Source organism: Podarcis filfolensis (genome assembly GCF_964270895.1).
Source record: "Podarcis filfolensis genome assembly, chromosome: 4".
In the NCBI taxonomy this organism is placed as follows: Eukaryota; Metazoa; Chordata; class Lepidosauria; order Squamata; family Lacertidae; genus Podarcis; species Podarcis filfolensis.
In genome coordinates this window covers 31,183,200-31,202,404 of record NC_139607.1, presented here as the reverse complement: position 1 = coordinate 31,202,404, position 19,205 = coordinate 31,183,200, and the positions used below count along the sequence as shown (strand labels likewise).

At 41.7% G+C, this 19,205-nt stretch overlaps 1 protein-coding gene and 1 long non-coding RNA gene across 9 annotated transcripts in view; both read right to left on the bottom strand.

Moving 5' to 3' along the window:
• Positions 1 to 1,722: 1,722 nt before the first annotated feature.
• Positions 1,723 to 5,510, bottom strand: LOC310761338. Its single transcript, XR_014547402.1, has 2 exons — positions 5,291 to 5,510; positions 1,723 to 3,469 (listed from the first exon to the last, which is right to left on the bottom strand). It is a non-coding gene; the product is annotated as an uncharacterized lncRNA (long non-coding RNA).
• Positions 5,511 to 7,205: 1,695 nt separating this feature from the next.
• AFF3 (ALF transcription elongation factor 3) overlaps positions 7,206 to 19,205 on the bottom strand; it is a 239,607-nt gene continuing 227,607 nt past the window's right edge. For all 8 annotated transcript variants that reach the window (XM_083610449.1, XM_083610448.1, XM_083610447.1 and 5 more), the window contains 5 exons: positions 18,102 to 18,173; positions 11,717 to 11,810; positions 11,249 to 11,298; positions 10,021 to 10,235; positions 7,206 to 8,768 (listed from right to left, as the gene is read on the bottom strand). In XM_083610449.1, the coding sequence (XP_083466575.1) occupies positions 8,647 to 8,768; positions 10,021 to 10,235; positions 11,249 to 11,298; positions 11,717 to 11,810; positions 18,102 to 18,173 (553 nt within the window). In that variant the 3' untranslated portion in view covers positions 7,206 to 8,646. The remainder of the gene's footprint in view (positions 8,769 to 10,020; positions 10,236 to 11,248; positions 11,299 to 11,716; positions 11,811 to 18,101; positions 18,174 to 19,205) is intronic.

Genomic DNA, 19,205 nt, shown 5'->3' with positions numbered 1-19,205 from the left:
CCGCACTGCCGCACTGTACCTGCTTTTATCAGTATCATTCATTACAGGACATTCCTAGCTGCTGTCTGCTACAGAGGCTTAGCCGAGACGGGGATACATTTGGGGATTAAAGTGCAAGGATAATCTATGTTTAACACGCTGTTGCTGTCAGGGGTGGAAAATAAAGGATGAAGAGGCCTCCTCTGAAATGCAGCTGCCTTTGACTGACATCTAGTGGGCACAAAGAGGAACTGCAGGGAGCAAGTACATAGAAACCCGGGAAGCAAAAACAAAACAAAACCAACACACTGATTTTTAATGGTTTCAAAACCATGAGAACCCAGAGGCTGAAAGGGAGGGTGTGTCAGAAGGGAAATGAATGGAGAGAGAGATATGTAACTTTGTATTAAAGTAACAGTTTTATATGTAACTTTCTATATTTGTAATATTTTATCTGTTGCTGCTTCAGTTTTTTGAAGAGGGCTTATAGTGATGTTTTTAATATATTAAACTTTATAGAAATTAAATAATCAAATAAAGTTATCCCTTATCTCTTTCATTGTGTAATATGGTAACAGCTGCGCATGTGCCCCAGTACAGTGATTTACTAGAGAAAGTGTCAAGATTATTTACAGATGCCACTGAGTTTTGCATAAGTAAAAAAAAATCTAGGGCAAATTTAGATTTCCCCCCACCCCCAAGTTTGTTCTTACTGATTTTATTGTTTTATCCTCTTTGTAAAACCACCTCGAGGTTTTCTATGATCAAGATGTATATAAACTTTATGGAATAAATACCTCTTTAAATGCAGCTCGTAGTATTGACACTACAGCCAGGATGCTTGCCAGGGTCCACTCACAGAAGTCGTCCCACTGAGGGACACTTTGCTCAGTTCTTGATGGCCCTTATACTTGAGCACAGCTTTAAAGCTCCACATTTCCATCATCCCTTGACCACAACATCCCTACAGCAAACAGCTTCCTTGCCTCGTTATGGCTGGTGCCTACAGCTGCCACTGTCCCTTCAGAAGGATGAAACTTAAGCGTAATAATATAAGACAGCTGCTTGCATTCTAAAACTATTTAACTCTGCTGTGGCATTAACTGTACTACAATCAGCTGGAAGTCAGATTAAAATTGTGGCTCCACACAACTATTAAAATAGCATTATTTGCCCTGTTAAAATATTGTCTGCCTGTCCATATGGCAGAATGTAATCATGACAACAAGGGAAAATATCTGCCATTAAAACGCAGGAACAGATCACTTCCTGTATGTTTTTAAATCTTATTTTTAGGAGCAGTTTCACACTTGTGCAGTTTTATTTTGTTTTTGAAGTATAGCTACATGGACGTGTCTCTGCATTCTCTCATATTGCACCAGCCCTTGGGTAGTACAGATGCAAATTCCTTTTCCTTTTCCTTGATCTAAGTGCATGCAGAGGCAACAGCTTGCATATCTGCCTCTGCAGAGCTGGTCAAGGTCCTTCAGGTATGCTGGTTGCCTTAAACGCTTGTCTTGATCTCCACTCTTCCCTGGAATTCCTTCCTTGATGGGACATTGCAGGGCTTCTCCTGTGAGCTCTGAGCTCCCCCAGAACAGGGCAGTTTCTCTTTCATGCAAAAGAATTTGAGATCCCTTCGTCCTCATCTGGAGTGAGGATTGGCCCTATGGTTTAGAAACATGCACTGCTACAATAATGGCAGCTTTATACGTTTCCCAAAATGACTCAGATGAGACAAAATTGAGATGTTAAAGGTGTCGAGTTCATGGTTTATTTTCACATTAAAAAAGTAATCTTATCGATGAATTAATATTTATAATATAAAAGTGCTTTTTTAAAAAACAAAACAAAAACAAATCCTTAAGGCTCATTCTGTAACATTACAGTAGGGTTTTTCACCATTCCAGGAACTGTGCTACATGAGTTTTGTATGAATGGTAGAAACAGCAAAATCTCCAAACAGCAAAACAATTTGTCAATAATATTTCATCACTTTATACACATGAACTTTAACTATGTAAAAGAGCTATGTAAAAGAGCTATAAACAAACAAACCTCTCACATTATTTTCTTTATCATGAAGTGGGGCCAACGGATTTAATATTTTATTTGCAAACATGGCATTGAATAAATGTTATCTGCTGAGCTATGTCAAGTAGTTTGATACTCTAGGAGGCAGAATAATACAGACGTTGCTTGCACATCCTGTGATTCCTATTACAAAATTTGGGAGACCATCAAGTTCAAATAGTACATAAGCACGCTATTCACTCCATCAGTCACATGCTTGGCTGAGACGAAACTCTCAGGAAATGACAAACCACTCACATTGATGCAGTTCTAATGACGTGAATATACACTGGTACAAACAGCATGTGAATTAACCCCTCAAGATTAAGAACACACCTGTATTCATTATCATCAACAAATGGACACACCAATGGATGCATCATTTCAGCTTGCTTGAGGAAGGAATTGAGACAGACTTGCTGCAGATAGGCTTAGTATTTTGATTGGCTTCCTGCTTTTGGTCTCAAAGAGGCAAAATGGAAAAGCACTTTGCAGTTTGTTCTTGTCGCGTATCATGTATGTTTTGTAGTTATGCTGTTATAAAGAATTAATATGACTCCCTTCCCTTCCTAATTCGCTATGTATTGCTTGGATTGACACTCTGACATTGCTACTTCTAATTAAATTGATAATAGGTTTGGCATAAATAATTCACCGCAAAGTGATCAAAACGCAGCAGCCATAGCCTCAGATTAGTATTGTCTAAGAAGAAAGTTATCTGCAACTACAAGGGTGTTTTGGAAAGTTAGGTTGAAGAAAGTTGCCCATGACATAGAGCTGGGGAGAGAGTCATAACTCAGGATGCAGTAGGTCCAAATTTCAGTTCCTGATATTTCCAAGTAGGAGTGGGAGAGACCCCCTTGTCTAAAATCTTGGAGAGCTGCGGCCTGTCAGTGAAAATGAGAGTGAGCCAGACAGACCAAAAGGCAATTCCCTGGGCTCCTTGATATTGCTCTTCCTTTCTGAAGCACCCTTGGAGACTGGGGAGGAAATGCCAACTGATTCAATAAATTAATAACTTCAAACCTTTCAATATATATACATATACATATACATACATACATATATACATACACACACACTTTAGAGCATAAATTACTGTACAGAATACTTCCGTTTCTTAAGTTGCTCAGTGAGTGTAAACAATAAAAACATGCCATTGTAATGACATACACAGAAGAACTGTATTGAGACCATATAAATGCTAGCAGAAAGGTGCCAGACTTATAGATAGCACTCTATCGCCTTTCCTGTTTTTTTCAAAACAATGCTGGCACCAATAGAAAAAACCCCTGTAACTATGGACTAATTGAGTTCTATGTTAAGGAGTGTGAGAGGAATGGAAACAGATCATTATAACATGACATTAAGTCCTAGCAGGAATTTCCTAAAGGTTGCTGATACTGTATAGTGGAAACTGCCCCCTCTACACTGGCATACAGCAGAATTACTGACATACACAAAAATGAATGAGTATAATTTGGGGCACATTTGCAACTGATGGCTAATGCTAACATATTACCAGGTGGGCTGTCCAATACGTAGTTGGCCACAATGCCTGCAATTGTGGCCTCTGGAAAAATTATGGCCAGCCATATCTGTTACTACCAGGTTCAAGTAATATTTACCCATGGCAAGCACTTGCCAAAGGATTGGTGGGCCTACATGAGCATCTTGAGTGAACCTGCTTCAGACATACACCTGTATTTGTGGCTGCTTCATACAACTGCTAGTCATGTGGTGGATTACTTGAAATACAACTTGGAAAGCTTGCATGTAGTAATGTTACTTGTTCAAGTTAATATAAAAGTGATTTGCAAAGGCACAAAATAAGTAAATATGGGAATGCAGAAATAAAAAAGGCAATTAAAAAAATAACAACCTACTAGCAGGCTGCCCAAGATGTACTGTTCATAGAAACCTATCATCACACAGGATTTGGCTTATGGGAAACCAAATGGCTAGGCATCTATCTTGCTCTCATTTCCCACTGGTAGCAGGGACTTAGTAAATTTTCCCCCATCACATGATGCAACAGGTGGCCATGATCTCACATGGCTAGATGTGCAACACTGAGATTGACCATAGAACAAATGGTTACCTCACCACAAAAAATAGTCTGTGGGTGTTTCACTTGTAAAGATAATTTTTTCCAACAGTTTTATCTTCTATGTTAAGAAGATGTGCAGAAATAAAATGTCACATTGTCTTAGATTATGATATGGACTAGAGCAATGGCTTCTCAGAAAATTGTGGGTTGAAATAGAATTATTATTTAACAAGATTTTGTTAAAATGATTTTTGGTTGCACGAAAAGCAGAGAAGATGATGATTTTGTGAAATCCAGTTGTGATTGTTTGCTACTATTGATCATTTAGACCACAATCCTAAACACACAGAACAGGTTGGACTGGGCAAACGTGTTGCTCAGTTCTCCTGGCTGAACTGGGGTTCTAGTGATCACAAGTGTCCATCAGAAACAAAGTTCCTTTCCACTAGCAGAGAGAGACATGTTTAATCCAAGTAGGTTTGTGAACCCAGGTTTTGTTTAAAAATTGTAGCCAAAAAGTGGAGGGAAATGGTCAATTGCAGTCTTGCGGATAGATGCATTAAGTACAAACTAAGGCGGGTGGTGCTGTGGGTTAAACCAGAGCCTAGGGCTTGCCGATCAGAAGGTCGGCAGTTTGAATCCCTGCGACAGGGTGAGCTCCCGTTGCTTAGTCCCTGCTCCTGCCAACCTAGCAGTTCGAAAGCACATCAAAGTGCAAGTAGATAAATAGGTAGGAAGGTAAACGGCGTTTCCATGTGCTGCTCTGGTTCGCCAGAAGCGGCTTAGTCATGCTAGTCACATGACCCAGAAGCTGTATGCCGGCTCCCTCGGCCAGTAAAGCGAGATGAGCGCCACAACCCCAGAGTGGTCCATGACTGGACCTAATGGTCAGGGGTCCCTTTACCTTGAAGGGCTGAATATTTGCCCTCATTAAAAAAATAAAAATCTGGCTATATAAAAGTCCTGCATAACTGGTGGAAATTTACATCTGAATGCTAATGTATAGTTCCAAAGGCAAACTATTTCAAGCTTTACACACCAGAAATTCATTGCTAATTTAAATTGGTGTCATCTCATTGCTCATAAATCCATATAGTGAAGAAGTCCATGGGCATTACTGGGATTGCGCCAGTATAAGTAATCAAAGACTCTGCTCAGAAATTATATGAACCTAGAATACAGTGGTACCTCAGGTTACATACGCTTCAAGTTACAGACTCCGCTAACCCAGAAATATTACCTCAGGTTAAGAACTTTGCTTCAGGATGAGAACAGAAATTGTGCAGCAGCGGCGTGGCAGCAGCAGGAGGCCCCATTAGCTAAAGTGGTGCTTCAGGTTAAGAACAGTTTCAGGTTAAGAACGGACCTCCGGAACGAATTAAGTACTTAACCCGAGGTACCACTGTACTGGTCTCTTAGTATGTAAGGCAATTCTTCTTCTTTAAACTGATCACTTTTATAAATTATCTACGCTTATTTGTGTTCTTACTTTGATCCCATGCAAGGCAGATGTGGTGCCTTGGTAAGTTCCTACAGTAGTTGCACACAGCTGCATGCTAATGAGCAAACAAAACCCCCTAAAAATCCTGTATAATTTCTAGGAACATATTGTACTTATCCAGATGGACTCTAGGACGCTTGAGGTGGGAAAAATGCCGGCATCCTGAGTAGGAATTTTTGGTGCACGGGTATATGTTCATAGCACTCCCATGTATTTCATAAGCAAAGAACATGCAAACAAAAATAAATATGCAATAATTGTCTTCCTGTCATAGTAAGAACCCATCGTTTTAAACCCTTCTTATAAGTGTTTTGGGGCTACTGGTAGAAACTCAGGAACTTATTCTGTGATAGCTGCCTCACACAGATTATAGGGATATTAACTGTGTTTGTAACCTATTCGTTCCATTTCTTTTATTTCCACCACCCATCTGCCTGCCCCAGTATTCAAGAGTTAGCATTACCTCTGTTGCATTTCCTATCTTTTTACATAGTATAATGCCAAAATATTTATTTGTGGCATCTTCAGGGTCAACACTCCCTTAAATGGTTCTGAAAACAGTAATTTTATCAGTCTGAAAAACTATGGTATGTACACACTGGTGATACTCGTGAATGTTACTGGAACTTACAGAGCAGTCATGTGCGTGTTTACCTGGAAACAAACCACACAGTGTTCAATTGTGCTTACTCCCTAGAAAGTGTGTTTGGGATAGCACCCTTAATTTGTTGGCAATGTTCACTTCTGAAGAGATGACTTGTTTAGTTTGAAAATTGCCTTGCATCTTTAGTACTGAAAACTGCAATGCCAAAATCAGTAAACGAAGCTCTGGCTTCTTTTGTATGTATGTTGTATGTACGTTATTTTTTTAAAAAACTGAGGCCCTGCTCAAGTATCACATTCAGTGTCAACTGAATTATAAATTCATTTTTCCGAAGTCAGCACTGAGTAATCTAACTAATGTTAATGAAATGACTAAACGTATTATGTGATTCAGAATGGGATGCAAAATAAGTATTGAACATTCCAGGATATAAATGCTGAACAATTAAGATTGATCAAAAACAAAAATGAAATTATTAAATAAGATTCTGTATTCATTGGTCCTCAGAATCATAGTGAGATTCTTATACTGTATCACTTCCTGATCATTGGGTGGGTGAGAGGGAATTCTTCCTTTTTCTGTACCCATTGTGTGTATGTGTATATATTGTATGTGTGTATATTTGTCTACTGTATTCAGGTGAGCATTCCATGCATGTGACAAAATGCACTCTGGCCCATGAAAGTTTGTGCCACAATACATTTGTTAATATTTAAAGGCTCCATAAGATACTTTCTTATTTTCATTTTAAAAAAAAGAATAATCTATCAAAAGGACAAGACAGTTGATGTGGCTTTCTCTGACTGAAATCGAATCTGATTATTGCTAGATTTGTTTTCTTGGTCAGCAGGCACTGAAGAGAATTTATAAATATGGAATAATAAAAAGCACAGGTATAGAAGAAAACAACAGATTATTTTTAGTACAGAAGGCAGCAAACCAAGCTTTGCACATAAACAGAATTGAATGTAATTAAATTTGAACTAGAAAAAAATTGCTAATATGCTACATTGCTAAAATGTTTATCAGAATGTGTGTGTATGTTTATGCACTGGTTTTGCAGCATTATTGGTGGAATCAGCTACAATTTGTTTTGAGATGTCACCGTTGATAAAGAGATAATATTTTCCCCAATACCTTTACATTCTATTTCATTATTCCACCTCCCTCTACCAGTTTTAAAGACTGTTCCCTAGTATAGTATATGCATATGTATAAATGGCTTTCTGAAAAAAATATGATTTAAAAACCAAATATTACATTCTACATGTAATTTAGTTTTTGGGGTTTTTTAGCCACAAAACATAGCAGGCCTTTGAACTGAATATTGTTCATTAGAAGCTTGTGGACTTGATCTGGCCACTAATGAGCCCACAATATTCGAATCAAGGTATGATAAAAAGTTTATCCTCAGTTTCATTCAAAAAAGAAGGACGCCATTTTCAGATTGCTAAGTAATAAACATGTTTCACACTTTAATACGGTGTCATTGTGATTGTGTATGTTTATTGTATATGCTGTTGTGTCTGAGTGCAGATGTTCTGTAACTAGGAAACCCTTATTGCCAAAAGCTAACGTATATGGAGCCTAACCATTCACAAGGCTCATGGGAGCAGGGCAGGTCCAAGACATTTTGGCACTTGAGGCAGATCCCCAAATGGTGCCCCCAGTGCCCCCCACACAAGGGAAGAAGGGGGTCAGGGTAGATCTACACCAGGAACAAAGGTGGGGGAAGAGAAGAAAGATCAACATCAGGATCTGCTGCGCCAGGTGGACCCAGCCTCATGAGGGGCTGGCCCTGGCGGGGAGGGATGAATGTCTGTTTCCATGCAAACTGGTATCCAGACTATTGTCTGGCAAACAGAAGAGCTCCCAAGGAACAGAAATTGGTCATCTCTGTTAAAATGTAAATCACAGACTAAACATAGTTTATGATAGAGCAAATCTGCCTATGAAACTGCACTTGGCCTAGTTTACAAAACCACATCTTTTCAGAAAAGCTAAGCAGAGATTTATGAACACACTTAATATCACATAGAAAAGACATTTCTGAATAAGATGCAATGTTTATTATACCTGGATAAATCAAGCCATAGTTTTCTATTGGAGGAGTGTGTGTGTGTGTGTGTGTGTGTGTGTGTGTGTACGTGTGTGTTTGTATATATGTGAGAGGATTTGTTCTAAAACACCTTTGTTTAGTTTTCTTCTGTAAAGAAGTGATATTTGGAGACTATTAAAGTATAATGCATCGGAAGAGACAAACATTGCATAATATACATACACACCTATTTCTGTACTCTGGAAAAAAAATTGTTCCATGTTAAAGAAAGGTTCACATTTGTTTGAAGCAATGCTGTGGTTGCGTATTTCTGTAGCACAGTGTCTAGAATAACTGAATTGTCTGTGAGAGAGTCTAGTGTCCAGATGAAGCCACAGTTATTATGACAACTGAGCACTGCTCTTTATCCAGTGGAGTCCTTGTTGGGTGTATTGTACCAGGTGTTCCATACTGCTGTGCAAGGTGACAGGTCCCATCAGTACATCCAAATCATTAAAGAAATCTAGGGAATAAAATGTTAGAAAAACCAATACTGATTACTCCTCGTTGCATGATAGGCATTTTTAAAATTTCTAATTGATGCACATAATATATTGGTAACGTAGGCACAATTTAATTCATGGTTAAAGGGTTTGTTTGAGGCTTCTAATGACTTTACTGCAAGCTTTCCTCCACTGAACGATTTTATATAGAAACAATAAGGTTGGTTCCCCAGCCTTTTCTTTCTTAACGGTTCATTGATTTTTGTGCAAAAGAAGAATGGTTATTTGTTTCCTGGTTTACAAAACAGCCCTGATTCAGCTAAAGTTAGTTGTGAGTGACTAAGCCCCATTAAAAGTGCTGAAACAGGAGTTCATAACAGGCTGTAGCATACAATTCTGAGATACAATTCACCCACATCCATCACCATGTGGGCTCCAGTTAGCATAGTGTCATTAGTGCAGGTGTCCACTAATGGTCTAATTTTGTTGAATGATTTTCAGTTATTGGAGCCAAAGGGTGTGGGCAAGATGACTGGTAGAGTCTGGACAACCACCTGAACGCTCCACCTCCCTCTCTAGCAGGAAGGGGATGTCTTCTCTGGTTCCATAAGTTTGTAAATGCCTCTTGAATGAGCAGTTCCAGCTTTTGAAAAAGAAGTTATAATTCAGCCGCTCCTGAAGAAACCAAGCTTGGACCCATATACAGTGGTACCTCGGGTTACATACGCTGCAGGTTACAGACTCCGCTAACCCAGAAATAATACCTCGGGTTAAGAACTTTGCTTCAGGATGAGAACAGAAATCACGCAGCGGTGGTATGGCAGCAGCGGGAGGCCCCATTAGCTAAAGTAGTGCTTCAGGTTAAGAACAGTTTCAGGTTAAGAACAGACCTCCAGAACGAATTAAGTACGTAACCAGAGGTGCCACTGTAATGTTATCCGCGGTAGATCAGTGGTTAACATACCCTTTCTAGACAAAGGTGATTGAGAGAGTGGTGACCAGTCAACTCCAAGTCGTTCTTGGAGTTTGGGACTCTGGTCACTGTTTTTGAAAGAAAAACAGGCGCTTTCTTCCTCATTCTGTGATGCCAGTGGCAAGTCAGAGAGGTGAGAAGGAGCATCAGGATAAGTGGCAGAATGAGCTGGTGCCCAATCCTGCTTCATCAGCAGGTTCATGGATCTAGATCCAAGACCCAAAACACCTAGACTCAAGCATGGGTCAAAACGGCTTGTCAACAATCCTGGCCCATTTTAGTGATTTCCAAACACCTACCTTGGTTTTCCTTGGCAAGATTGTCAGCCATCTCCCAGTAGTCATAACTGTGCAAGATGCTGTTGGTGATGCTGACGTGATTGGCTGCCATCTGGTGAATCCGTTGTGGAATGCTGATGATGGAGGAGGGGGAGGGAGCTCTGGTGCTTCCCTGGGACCCTACAGAACTCACAGGGGATGGGCTGGGTGAAACTGGAGAGGGTGTTCCCGTATACCTGAAAACCAAAGTTTATTGTAGGATATTAAGAACTGTGTACATATTCTCAAGATACCAGCGGTGGAAGCTGGTCCATTATGGTATGGCCCCGCCGGTCTCAGTGTGCCCTCAGTGTGCCCCCACCGGCCTGCCTTATTCTGACTTAAAAGAGGGTGGCAATGGCTGACATCCTCCTCCTCCTCCTCCTCGGTCTCCATGTTGTACTTGCAGAACTCAACAGGCAAGAGGATGGAGTTAAAACAAACAAGCTTTGCCTGTTGTTGTTATGATTACTGTTTGGGCTCCCTGTCTTCTTGCCCTACCAGTTCCAATGGACACCAGCCACCACAGGATACCAGTAAACGTAAATGGTTTCAAGTTCACCCAGGCTAGTGTTCCCCTGACCTATCGACTTCCACATCCCGTCCTTCCTTACAACAAGCTTCATTATTCTTTCCCAATACTTTTTTTAAGGGTTGCAAGTTCTTCCTGGTATTTGTGGGTATGTTGTTTCAGAATACAGCCAACCCCCAGCAAGGCAGAGAAAACAGCTCTTGCAGCTAGCTTTTCCTCTACAATTTATAGAGGGCCCAGAAAGAAAGCAATAATGATGCTGGCTGGAGGATTCAGTGACGCAGAAGCAAAGCAAGGCTATTTCACGCATTACTATTTGGGTGTACAGATTCTTAAAACTGCATGCAAACAAATATAAAGCATGAATGTGACAAATAGGTTTTCAAAAATGCATGCATCCCAGGTACACCCTTTGGGAGAATCAAGATAGGAATGTACGTACCCTTTGCAGCAAATTCAGGCTTGTTGCCATGCAATGAGCGAAGCAGTCTCAAAACCCTTTCAGGTTACTTTTTATTTTATTGTAAATAAAGCCTGTTAATCTGATCAAAGCCCACTGCAGGTTCTTTATAAACAGCAGCAGCAAAATTACCCCTAAGTTGCTAGTATTCAAAACTATAGCTGCGTGTGGATGGCTGAATGAAATCTTAGCATAGGATAGTGGAGCAGTGAACTTACTTTCCACTGGCACCCCAGGGAGATGGTACTTGAGCAACTTTAGATGAATTCTGCAGAGGGGGAAAATATGTTACAAGTAACTAAAGGGTTTGTAATGAGTGCCAACAAGACACAGCTCAGAGGAAAAGGGAGAACATCTTACAGCACAATCCTATACGTTACTCAGAACTAAGTCCAATCACAGAATCATATAGAATCGTAGAATCCTATATTCGGGGGGGGGGGGGGGGAGAGACTTCATGTTGGGAAGGGGCAGAACCTCAGTTAGCTAAGTATTTTTATTGATTTAATTAATTGGGGGGGGCAGCTGCCATGTCAATGGCAACCACACATCTCCCTATGATATGCACCTCAAATTTTATTTACAAATCAAAATGTTCAGAAAAGTGGCCAGTATTGTTTCCAGTATTCAGGAACAATAATGCCACCCCCCCAATATATTCAGGTTTTCCCAAGACAAGAAAGTACCTTGAAATACTCAATAAGTGCTTTTGAATATTTTACAGCATGGTCTCTCTTGAGTCGAAACATTCTCCAATATAGAATTGCCAGGCAGCGGTAACTATAAGGAAAGGAGAGAGAGAGAGAACGTTTCAAAGCTATCACTTCAGTTTTAATCACCAAGCTAGAAAACATTCTAGGATAAGGATTACTTATTAACGCTGACAAACAATAGTTCGGAAAGGAGATGGAGATAACACAACAGAGCCATCAATGCCCTATAGGAAACAAGTCTGCAAAACACGTTTGGACAGAAAAATAAAATAAAAATAAGGGTGCATTTCACAAGTAGTGATTGCACCATCGTATCATCTTCAGGTCTCTGCAAAAACTATCACCTCCTAACGCATTTCATCTATTCATTAAATTCCTTCAGCTCTCTTCAGAGCCATTCTCTACAAACACTACAGGCCGGGCTGTGCTCAGGCACAGCTTCTCTGAGCCTGGCACAAGCTCCTATTACTCCCTCTACCACCATGGAAGGCGTTGCCTGTTTTACAAAAATATGGAGACCCGGTTTAGCTTCTTTCAATTGCCTTTGTTCAAATGCTTTTTGTTTCAGGGTGCGTGATTCGTGTTTATAGCCAGATAAGGCAATACTGCAAGTATGTTTATGTAAATTTGGTCATTCCTGGTCTTTTGTGCCACACCATGACTGTGTAAACCAGAGTCCTAACTGATTTACTCAACATATGTTCCTGAGGCTTGTAAATCCTATTAGCGGCACTGGCTCTTGCCATCTGTGGGATCTTAATGTCCCAGGTTATTTTGGCACTTGTCCCTCCCTCCTGCTGCCAGTCAGCTGCCACATCTTGCAGGAACCAAGGAGCTACTGGACATGAATGAGGATATCAAGAGATGGTAGCATATGTCTCTCAGGTTATTAATCTTAGAATACCTTGAACAAGCACTGTCTGTCTCTCTAGGAGAGAGCTGGAATAAGTGTTTAAAAGATGTGCTTAATGTGCATAAAATGCTATGTTTGTGCGCATTGCGTATAAAATGGGATGCGGAGGTTTGTATTTGTAGAATGCCTGTTTTGCAGAGAAATGCAACAAGTGCAAAAAGGTGTGTGTGCAGCTCAAGCTGCAACAAGGGGGGTGGAGTATTTCTTTTGGTGTTTATGTTAGTAGTTGATGATTCATCCTTAGGTGTCTTGGGCTCTCTCTGGAAGCTGCCAGCATATTGAAGGAGAAACTTGACTATCTGAATCTCCCTCTGGTCCCAGAGACTGAGCTACTGTAATTCACCGCATTATCATCGCCACTGCACCCCTTTCTTCCAGCCCTAAAATCGGCCCCAAAGCTTTCACCGCATAATCGTCGCAGGAGAAATACAGTAAACTCCTCGTTCAAAACCTGGCCAGGAAACCTGCCTGCTAAGCAGCCAAGGTGCTAAACGCTCAGTGGGGCCTTCGTGTCCGAGCACAATTCAAAGTGTTGGTGCTGACCTTGAAAGCCCTAAATGGCCTCGGTCCTGTATACCTGAAGGAGCGTCTCCTCCCCCATCGTTCAGCCTAGACACTGAGATCCAGCGCTGAGAGCCTTCTGGCATTTCCCTCATTGCGAGAAGTGAGGTTACAGGGAGTGGCGTCCGCCCTGTGGAACACCCTCCCTTCAGATGTGAAGGAAATAAGCAGCTATCTTATCTTTAAAAGACATCTGAAGGCAGCCCTGTTCAGGGAAGTTTTTAATATTTAATGCTGTATTGTTTTTAACACTTGATTGGAAGCCGCCCAGAGTGGCTGGGGAAACTCAGCCAGATGGGCGGGGTATAAATAATAACAATACATTATTATTATTATTATTATTATTATTATTATTATTATTATTAGCCATCAACTGCCCCCAGCTACACCCTCCGCCCCTCTTGCTGGTGCCACAGGCATGGCGTAGCTGGGCATCTGAGCTCCATTAGCTCACCCTCGCCCCCACTCTCACTTCTTGCTACTCAGGCAGCAGCTGGCTGTGCAAGGCCGGCGCTGCTTGGAGCGAAGTGTCTGCCAAGGTGCGAGGACCGACGTCCACTGTGCAGGGAGGCAGATGGGCAGCTCCGTAATTCACTGCATAGCCATTGCACCCCGCATTTTTGGAAAGAAAAATCTGCATTAAAAATGTGACGACCATGCGGTCAATAATATACTGACAAGTAAGAAAACTGGACTGCATTGCTAGTTGTTGAAAAACGGTGTGTTGATTTACATTTATAACATTTTTGTAATGCGTTTAAAGACAATTTGCAGTGGAGCTTTGGAACCTTTGCTTGTGGTGGAGAGGTCTAGATCTAGAAGTCTAGGTCTGTAAATTCTGCTCACGTTAACTCTAAAAGCCAGTAGCTCATGATTCATTTATGTTATTTGCTCAGTACTTGCTCTATTTAGACAATCCTTCTGATTGGCTCTAGCAAATTTTACCATTTGCTGGTATTGGACTGTTTTGGCCTGTTCACACTCCTCCTCAAGGATCAGATTCAGAGACTGGAATATTTATTAGATCTATTTCAACAGGCCTAACTGGTTTCAGTGCCATGGAACACCTAACATCAGCTTACGCTGGCGCACTAGCTGTGGCTTCTTCTAGGGTTTTTAAGCTGGAGCTAGTGGGACGCGGGTGGCGCTGTGGGTTAAACCATAGAGCCTAGGACTCGCTGATCAGAAGGTCGGCGGTTTGAATCCCCGCGACGGGGTGAGCTCCCGTTGCTCGGTCCCAGCTCCTGCCAACCTAGCAGTTCGAAAGCACGTCAAAGTGCAAGTAGATAAACAGGTACTGCTCCAGTGAGAAGATAAACGGCGTTTCCGTGCGCTACTCTGGTTCGCCAGAAGCGGCTTAGTCATGCTGGCCACATGACTCGGAAGCTGTACGCCGGCTCCCTTGGCCAATAAAGCGAGATGAGCGCTGCAACCCCAGAGTCGGCCACGACTGGACCTGATGGTCAGGGGTCCCTTTACCTTTACCTTAGTGGAACCACATCCCAACCTCAGCTGATGCCAGCCAACTCATTTCTCTCCATGCATCTCCTTGAGAGGAGGGCCTAACTCCCTCCTGAAAAACCCTTACCTATAGCCAAGCACTTCTCCAGATGGGCCAGGTTTGCATCTGGTGTTTAAGACACTGCCTTTTCCTCAGGCTGGGGACCTGATTGGTCTTGATGTCAGCGGCTGGACTCACCCTGGGTGTAGAAGGCCCTCCTCAGCCTCCTCATTGGATCGGGATCCTTGCACCCAGAAGGAGCCTGACTCAGGGCTTGGTCCTCCTCTGATGAGGAGTTCAATACCACAGATACACTTTGCACAAAGATTACGTGTGGGGTAGATTATATCTGGTCCTTATTGGGTATTGGTTCTCACCCCCCACTTTTCAAGGCATTTCCCAGTCATCTTCTAAACCCTGAAAATCAGGGTCTTTAAAAAAATGAATTTGCAGAACCCTCTCGTCTATTTTAGCTGCACTAAATCTAACGTTCAGGTATGCTTTTGAACAACTCCCCCACCCAATGAAATACTGGAGATACCCTGAATGGGATGCATTTCACATTTTATTTTTCTTGTAAGAACTGCTATGTGACTTTCATCTCCACTAGAGGGTAGCCTCTGCTTAGGAGATGGAATAGGTGGCCCTGGTTATGTGTATAACTGTAGTTCCATGGCATTCTGCCCAGCTTGCTTTGTATGAATCCAGGCAGCACAATAGAATTATAGTCCTGAAGTCATTACTCTCACCCTGTAACCTTCCCAGGTACAGTGAATATGCAAATGAAAGCAACTCATCCACTATGTGGCAAGCAGTGAGTTAGGAGTTGTTATTCAGTGCTGCTAAGAGAGAACCCTCCCTCCACTTTCCCTCTGTTTGACCTTTCTTTTTAATGAGATGCAGTACCTTTTTTGCATTTGGATTAAGTCCCACTTGCTGGTGTGCTGCTGCTAGCTCCATGGAACTGTTTACAATCTCCAGTCTCTCTCTCTCTCTCCCCCCCCCCCCGCAAAAAACCCCCACAAGGTCACTAAAACAAAATTCCTACCAATTAATTTTCTCCACCAAAGGTGCTTGCTAGCAAAGGAAAATTATATTACCTTTAAAGCTACATTACTCAACGTAATTTTATCTGGAAGTTTATTTTAAAATAAACTAAGGGAAGCAAAAAACAGAACAAAACAAAAAAAACTCCTGCAGAGCAGAAGGGCGAAATATCTGTCCGGATCTTGATTTTCAGTATAAATGTTAAATAGAATTTACATCAACTATGAACCAAACCATGATAAAATGCATTTTGAAATTATAGTAAAATCACAGGCTGAGAAGCCACGAGAACTTTAAGAACAGTCGCCCTGCGCCAGCTGCAGTTCAGAGCAATCCGTCATGTATATCAGCAGTGGGTGAGCATTCCTATTAAGATGAAAAATGAAGTCCTATCCAGTTCAACAGGGCTCAGATGGAACATTATGCTGAAGGTGTGCATCGAAAGGCGCTTCCATACTGGGCAAAGTGTGCAAAACTGCTTACACATGCAGGTCTCTGTTTCTGGATAGGCCCTGATCCGGCTCTGGTACCTACATATGTAAGAGCTAGCAGCCTTGGATGGAGCTGCACATTCCTACCCATATAAACAGAAGCATCCAGAAAATGCAATAAGGGTTGTATAAGGGCTGTATTAGCTATGGTTTCCCGGTAGTGATGTATGGAAGTGGGAGCTGGACCATAAAGAAGGCTGATCGCCGAAGAATTGATGCTTTTGAATTATGGTGCTGGAGGAGACTCTTGAGAGTCCCATGGACTGCAAGAAGATCAAACCTATCCATTCTTAAGGAAATCAGCCCTGAGTGCTCACTGGAAGGACAGATCCTGAAGCTGAGGCTCCAATACTTTGGCCACCTCATGGGAAGAGAAGACTCCCTGGAAAAGACCCTGATGTTGGGAAAGATTGAGGGCACAAGGAGAAGGGGATGACAGAGGATGAGATGGTTGGACAGTGTTCTCGAAGCTACTAACATGAATTTGACCAAACTGCGAGAGGTAGTGGAAGACAGGAGTGCCTGGTGTGCTCTGGTCCACGGGGTCACGAAGAATCGGACACGACTAAACGACTAAACAACAACAAGTACTGCTATTCAGAAACAAATGTGCAACCAGACACACCTCTCTGTTTAGTGGATCAGAAATATCACATACAGGGGACTGTTTTCATATTGAGAGGCTTCCATTAGGACTGCCATGTAGTGGGACTCTTCTCTCCATCCTCTGGAGAAACTCTTGTATGCATCCTTCCCACTGGTGAATGGCCACTTGTGGTGAGCGTGTCAGGGTCCTTCTGCCCTTTTCCTTAGAGGCCTAGGTAGGCTTGGGGAGGAACCTTGCTTCCCAGTAAACAACTTCTTCATGGGAGAGGCTGGTATGTGGAGCAGGACTTGGGTATGCTCATGAGAAATTCTTAAGGTTTTGATTCCCCCCCCCCCTACCAAGTAGGTATGCATTGGTTTGGGCTTGGTTTTTCTTTTCTTTTATGCATAGTATTAGCTGTAAGGTAAAAGGTAAAGGACCCCTGGATGGTTAAGTCCAGTAAAAGGCAACTATAGGGTTGTGGCACTCATCTCGCTTTCAGGCTGAGGGAGATGGCATTTGTCCACAGACAGCTTTCTGGGTCATGTGGTCAACATGACCAAACCATGTCTGGTGCAACACAACACCTTGACAGAAAACAGAGCGCACAGAAACGCCGTTTACCTTCCCGTCGCAGTGGTACCTAATTATCTACTTGTACTACCATGTTTTCAAACTGCTAGGTTGGCAGGAGCTGGGACAGAGCAACTGGAGCTCACCCCATCTTGGGGATTTGAACTGCCAACCTTCTTATCGGCAAGCCTAAGACACTCAGTGGTTTAGACCACAGCGCCACCCGTGTCCCTGTAGGCTGTATCTTATTTTAGTCTAGCTTTCCCTTCAGTTCACATGCTAGTTTAAGAAGTATTAGGACTAACAGAATATAATATTGCAGTCAAAAGAAAATTCAGGCTGCAATTCTGTACACACGTACCTGGAAGCAAGTCTCACTGAATTCAGTGGGACTTACTTTTGGGTAGACATACATAGGAGCTAATTTGTTCAAGCTGGGAACTTTAATACATGAATATGGAGAGTGGGGAGAATGGGGTGTTGAAGTTGGATGGTATGACAGTACACTTAACATTGCCACTTAGAAAATTGAGAGACGTCATAGTCAAGCCTTCAAAGTGAGGGAAAGTGATTTTTTAAAAAAATTCCCTGACCATTGAATATAACTTATGAGATTATAAATGGAAAAAGCAGGAACTGAGTCACAGAATAAAGCAAGACTTTCAAATAAATAGCAATTTACTAACCATAATGTCGTTAACTGTTTTTCTTCTGGAATAGCATTAGGGCCTGAGTGGGGTTTTAGCCTCACAGCGTACCTTCAAAAGAGCAAAAACAAGGACAGTAAATAAGGTCAACATGCATTAATGGAAAAGCATGTTTATAATAAGTGTCCAATAATAACGGAGCTGAGCTGATTTATGGCACTTGATGATTTACAGCACAATTCTGTGTATCATATTGCAGAAAATTCTAAGAATTCTTCTCAGAAGCAAGGCTCATTAAATTCAATTGGACTTACTGCTGGCTATGTCTATACCAGACTACAGCCTCAGCATGTCACATTTTCTTCTTCTTCTTCTTCTTCTTCTTCTTCTTCTTCTTCTTCTTCTTCCACCATCAATATGTTCTACCCTCCTCTTTTAAGTAGCAATTCCTTTCAATGCCAGTGGGGCCGTGTGCCTGCCTAGTTTTAGTCAAGCACAATAATGCCTTTAAATAGCTATTCATCTGCACTCTGCATTTAAATCAGTAGCATACCACTTTAAACAGCCATGGCTTCTTGCAAAGAATCCTGGGAAATCAAGTTTGTTAAGGGTTCTGAGAGGTGTTAGAAGACCACTATTCTCCTCCCAGAGCGGGAATTCTCAGACTAGTTTAATGATTAATCCCTCCTCCCAGAAAACTTTGAGAAGTCTAGATCTGTAAAAGATATATGGGTCTTCTAAAAACTCTTAGCACCAAGTCACAAGCTTTTGAGTGTGTGGAATGCACATTTTCAGCCCTTCCTTTAAACTGATCATTGCACCTGTATTGGAAGAATCTCAACAAAATGATGAATTACACAAACTGGGGTGTGCACACAAAATATTGCAGTTAAATTTGAGCATCGGTGCAATTTCTGAAGAGACTAAGGGTGGCTTTGCACTTTTTTTCTCTTTTTGCAAAATTCTCTCTGAATTGTCTCCCTCACCAAGCAGGCAGAAAAACACGAATGTAAGGAAATCATGTCTCCTATTAGTAAAGTCTAAATTTACAGCACCAGTTTAAAGCATCTTTGGTGCAACTTATTTCTGGCAGGGTACAAAATCACATTGAGTGAAAAAATCTCTCTAAAAATCAAAAGGTGC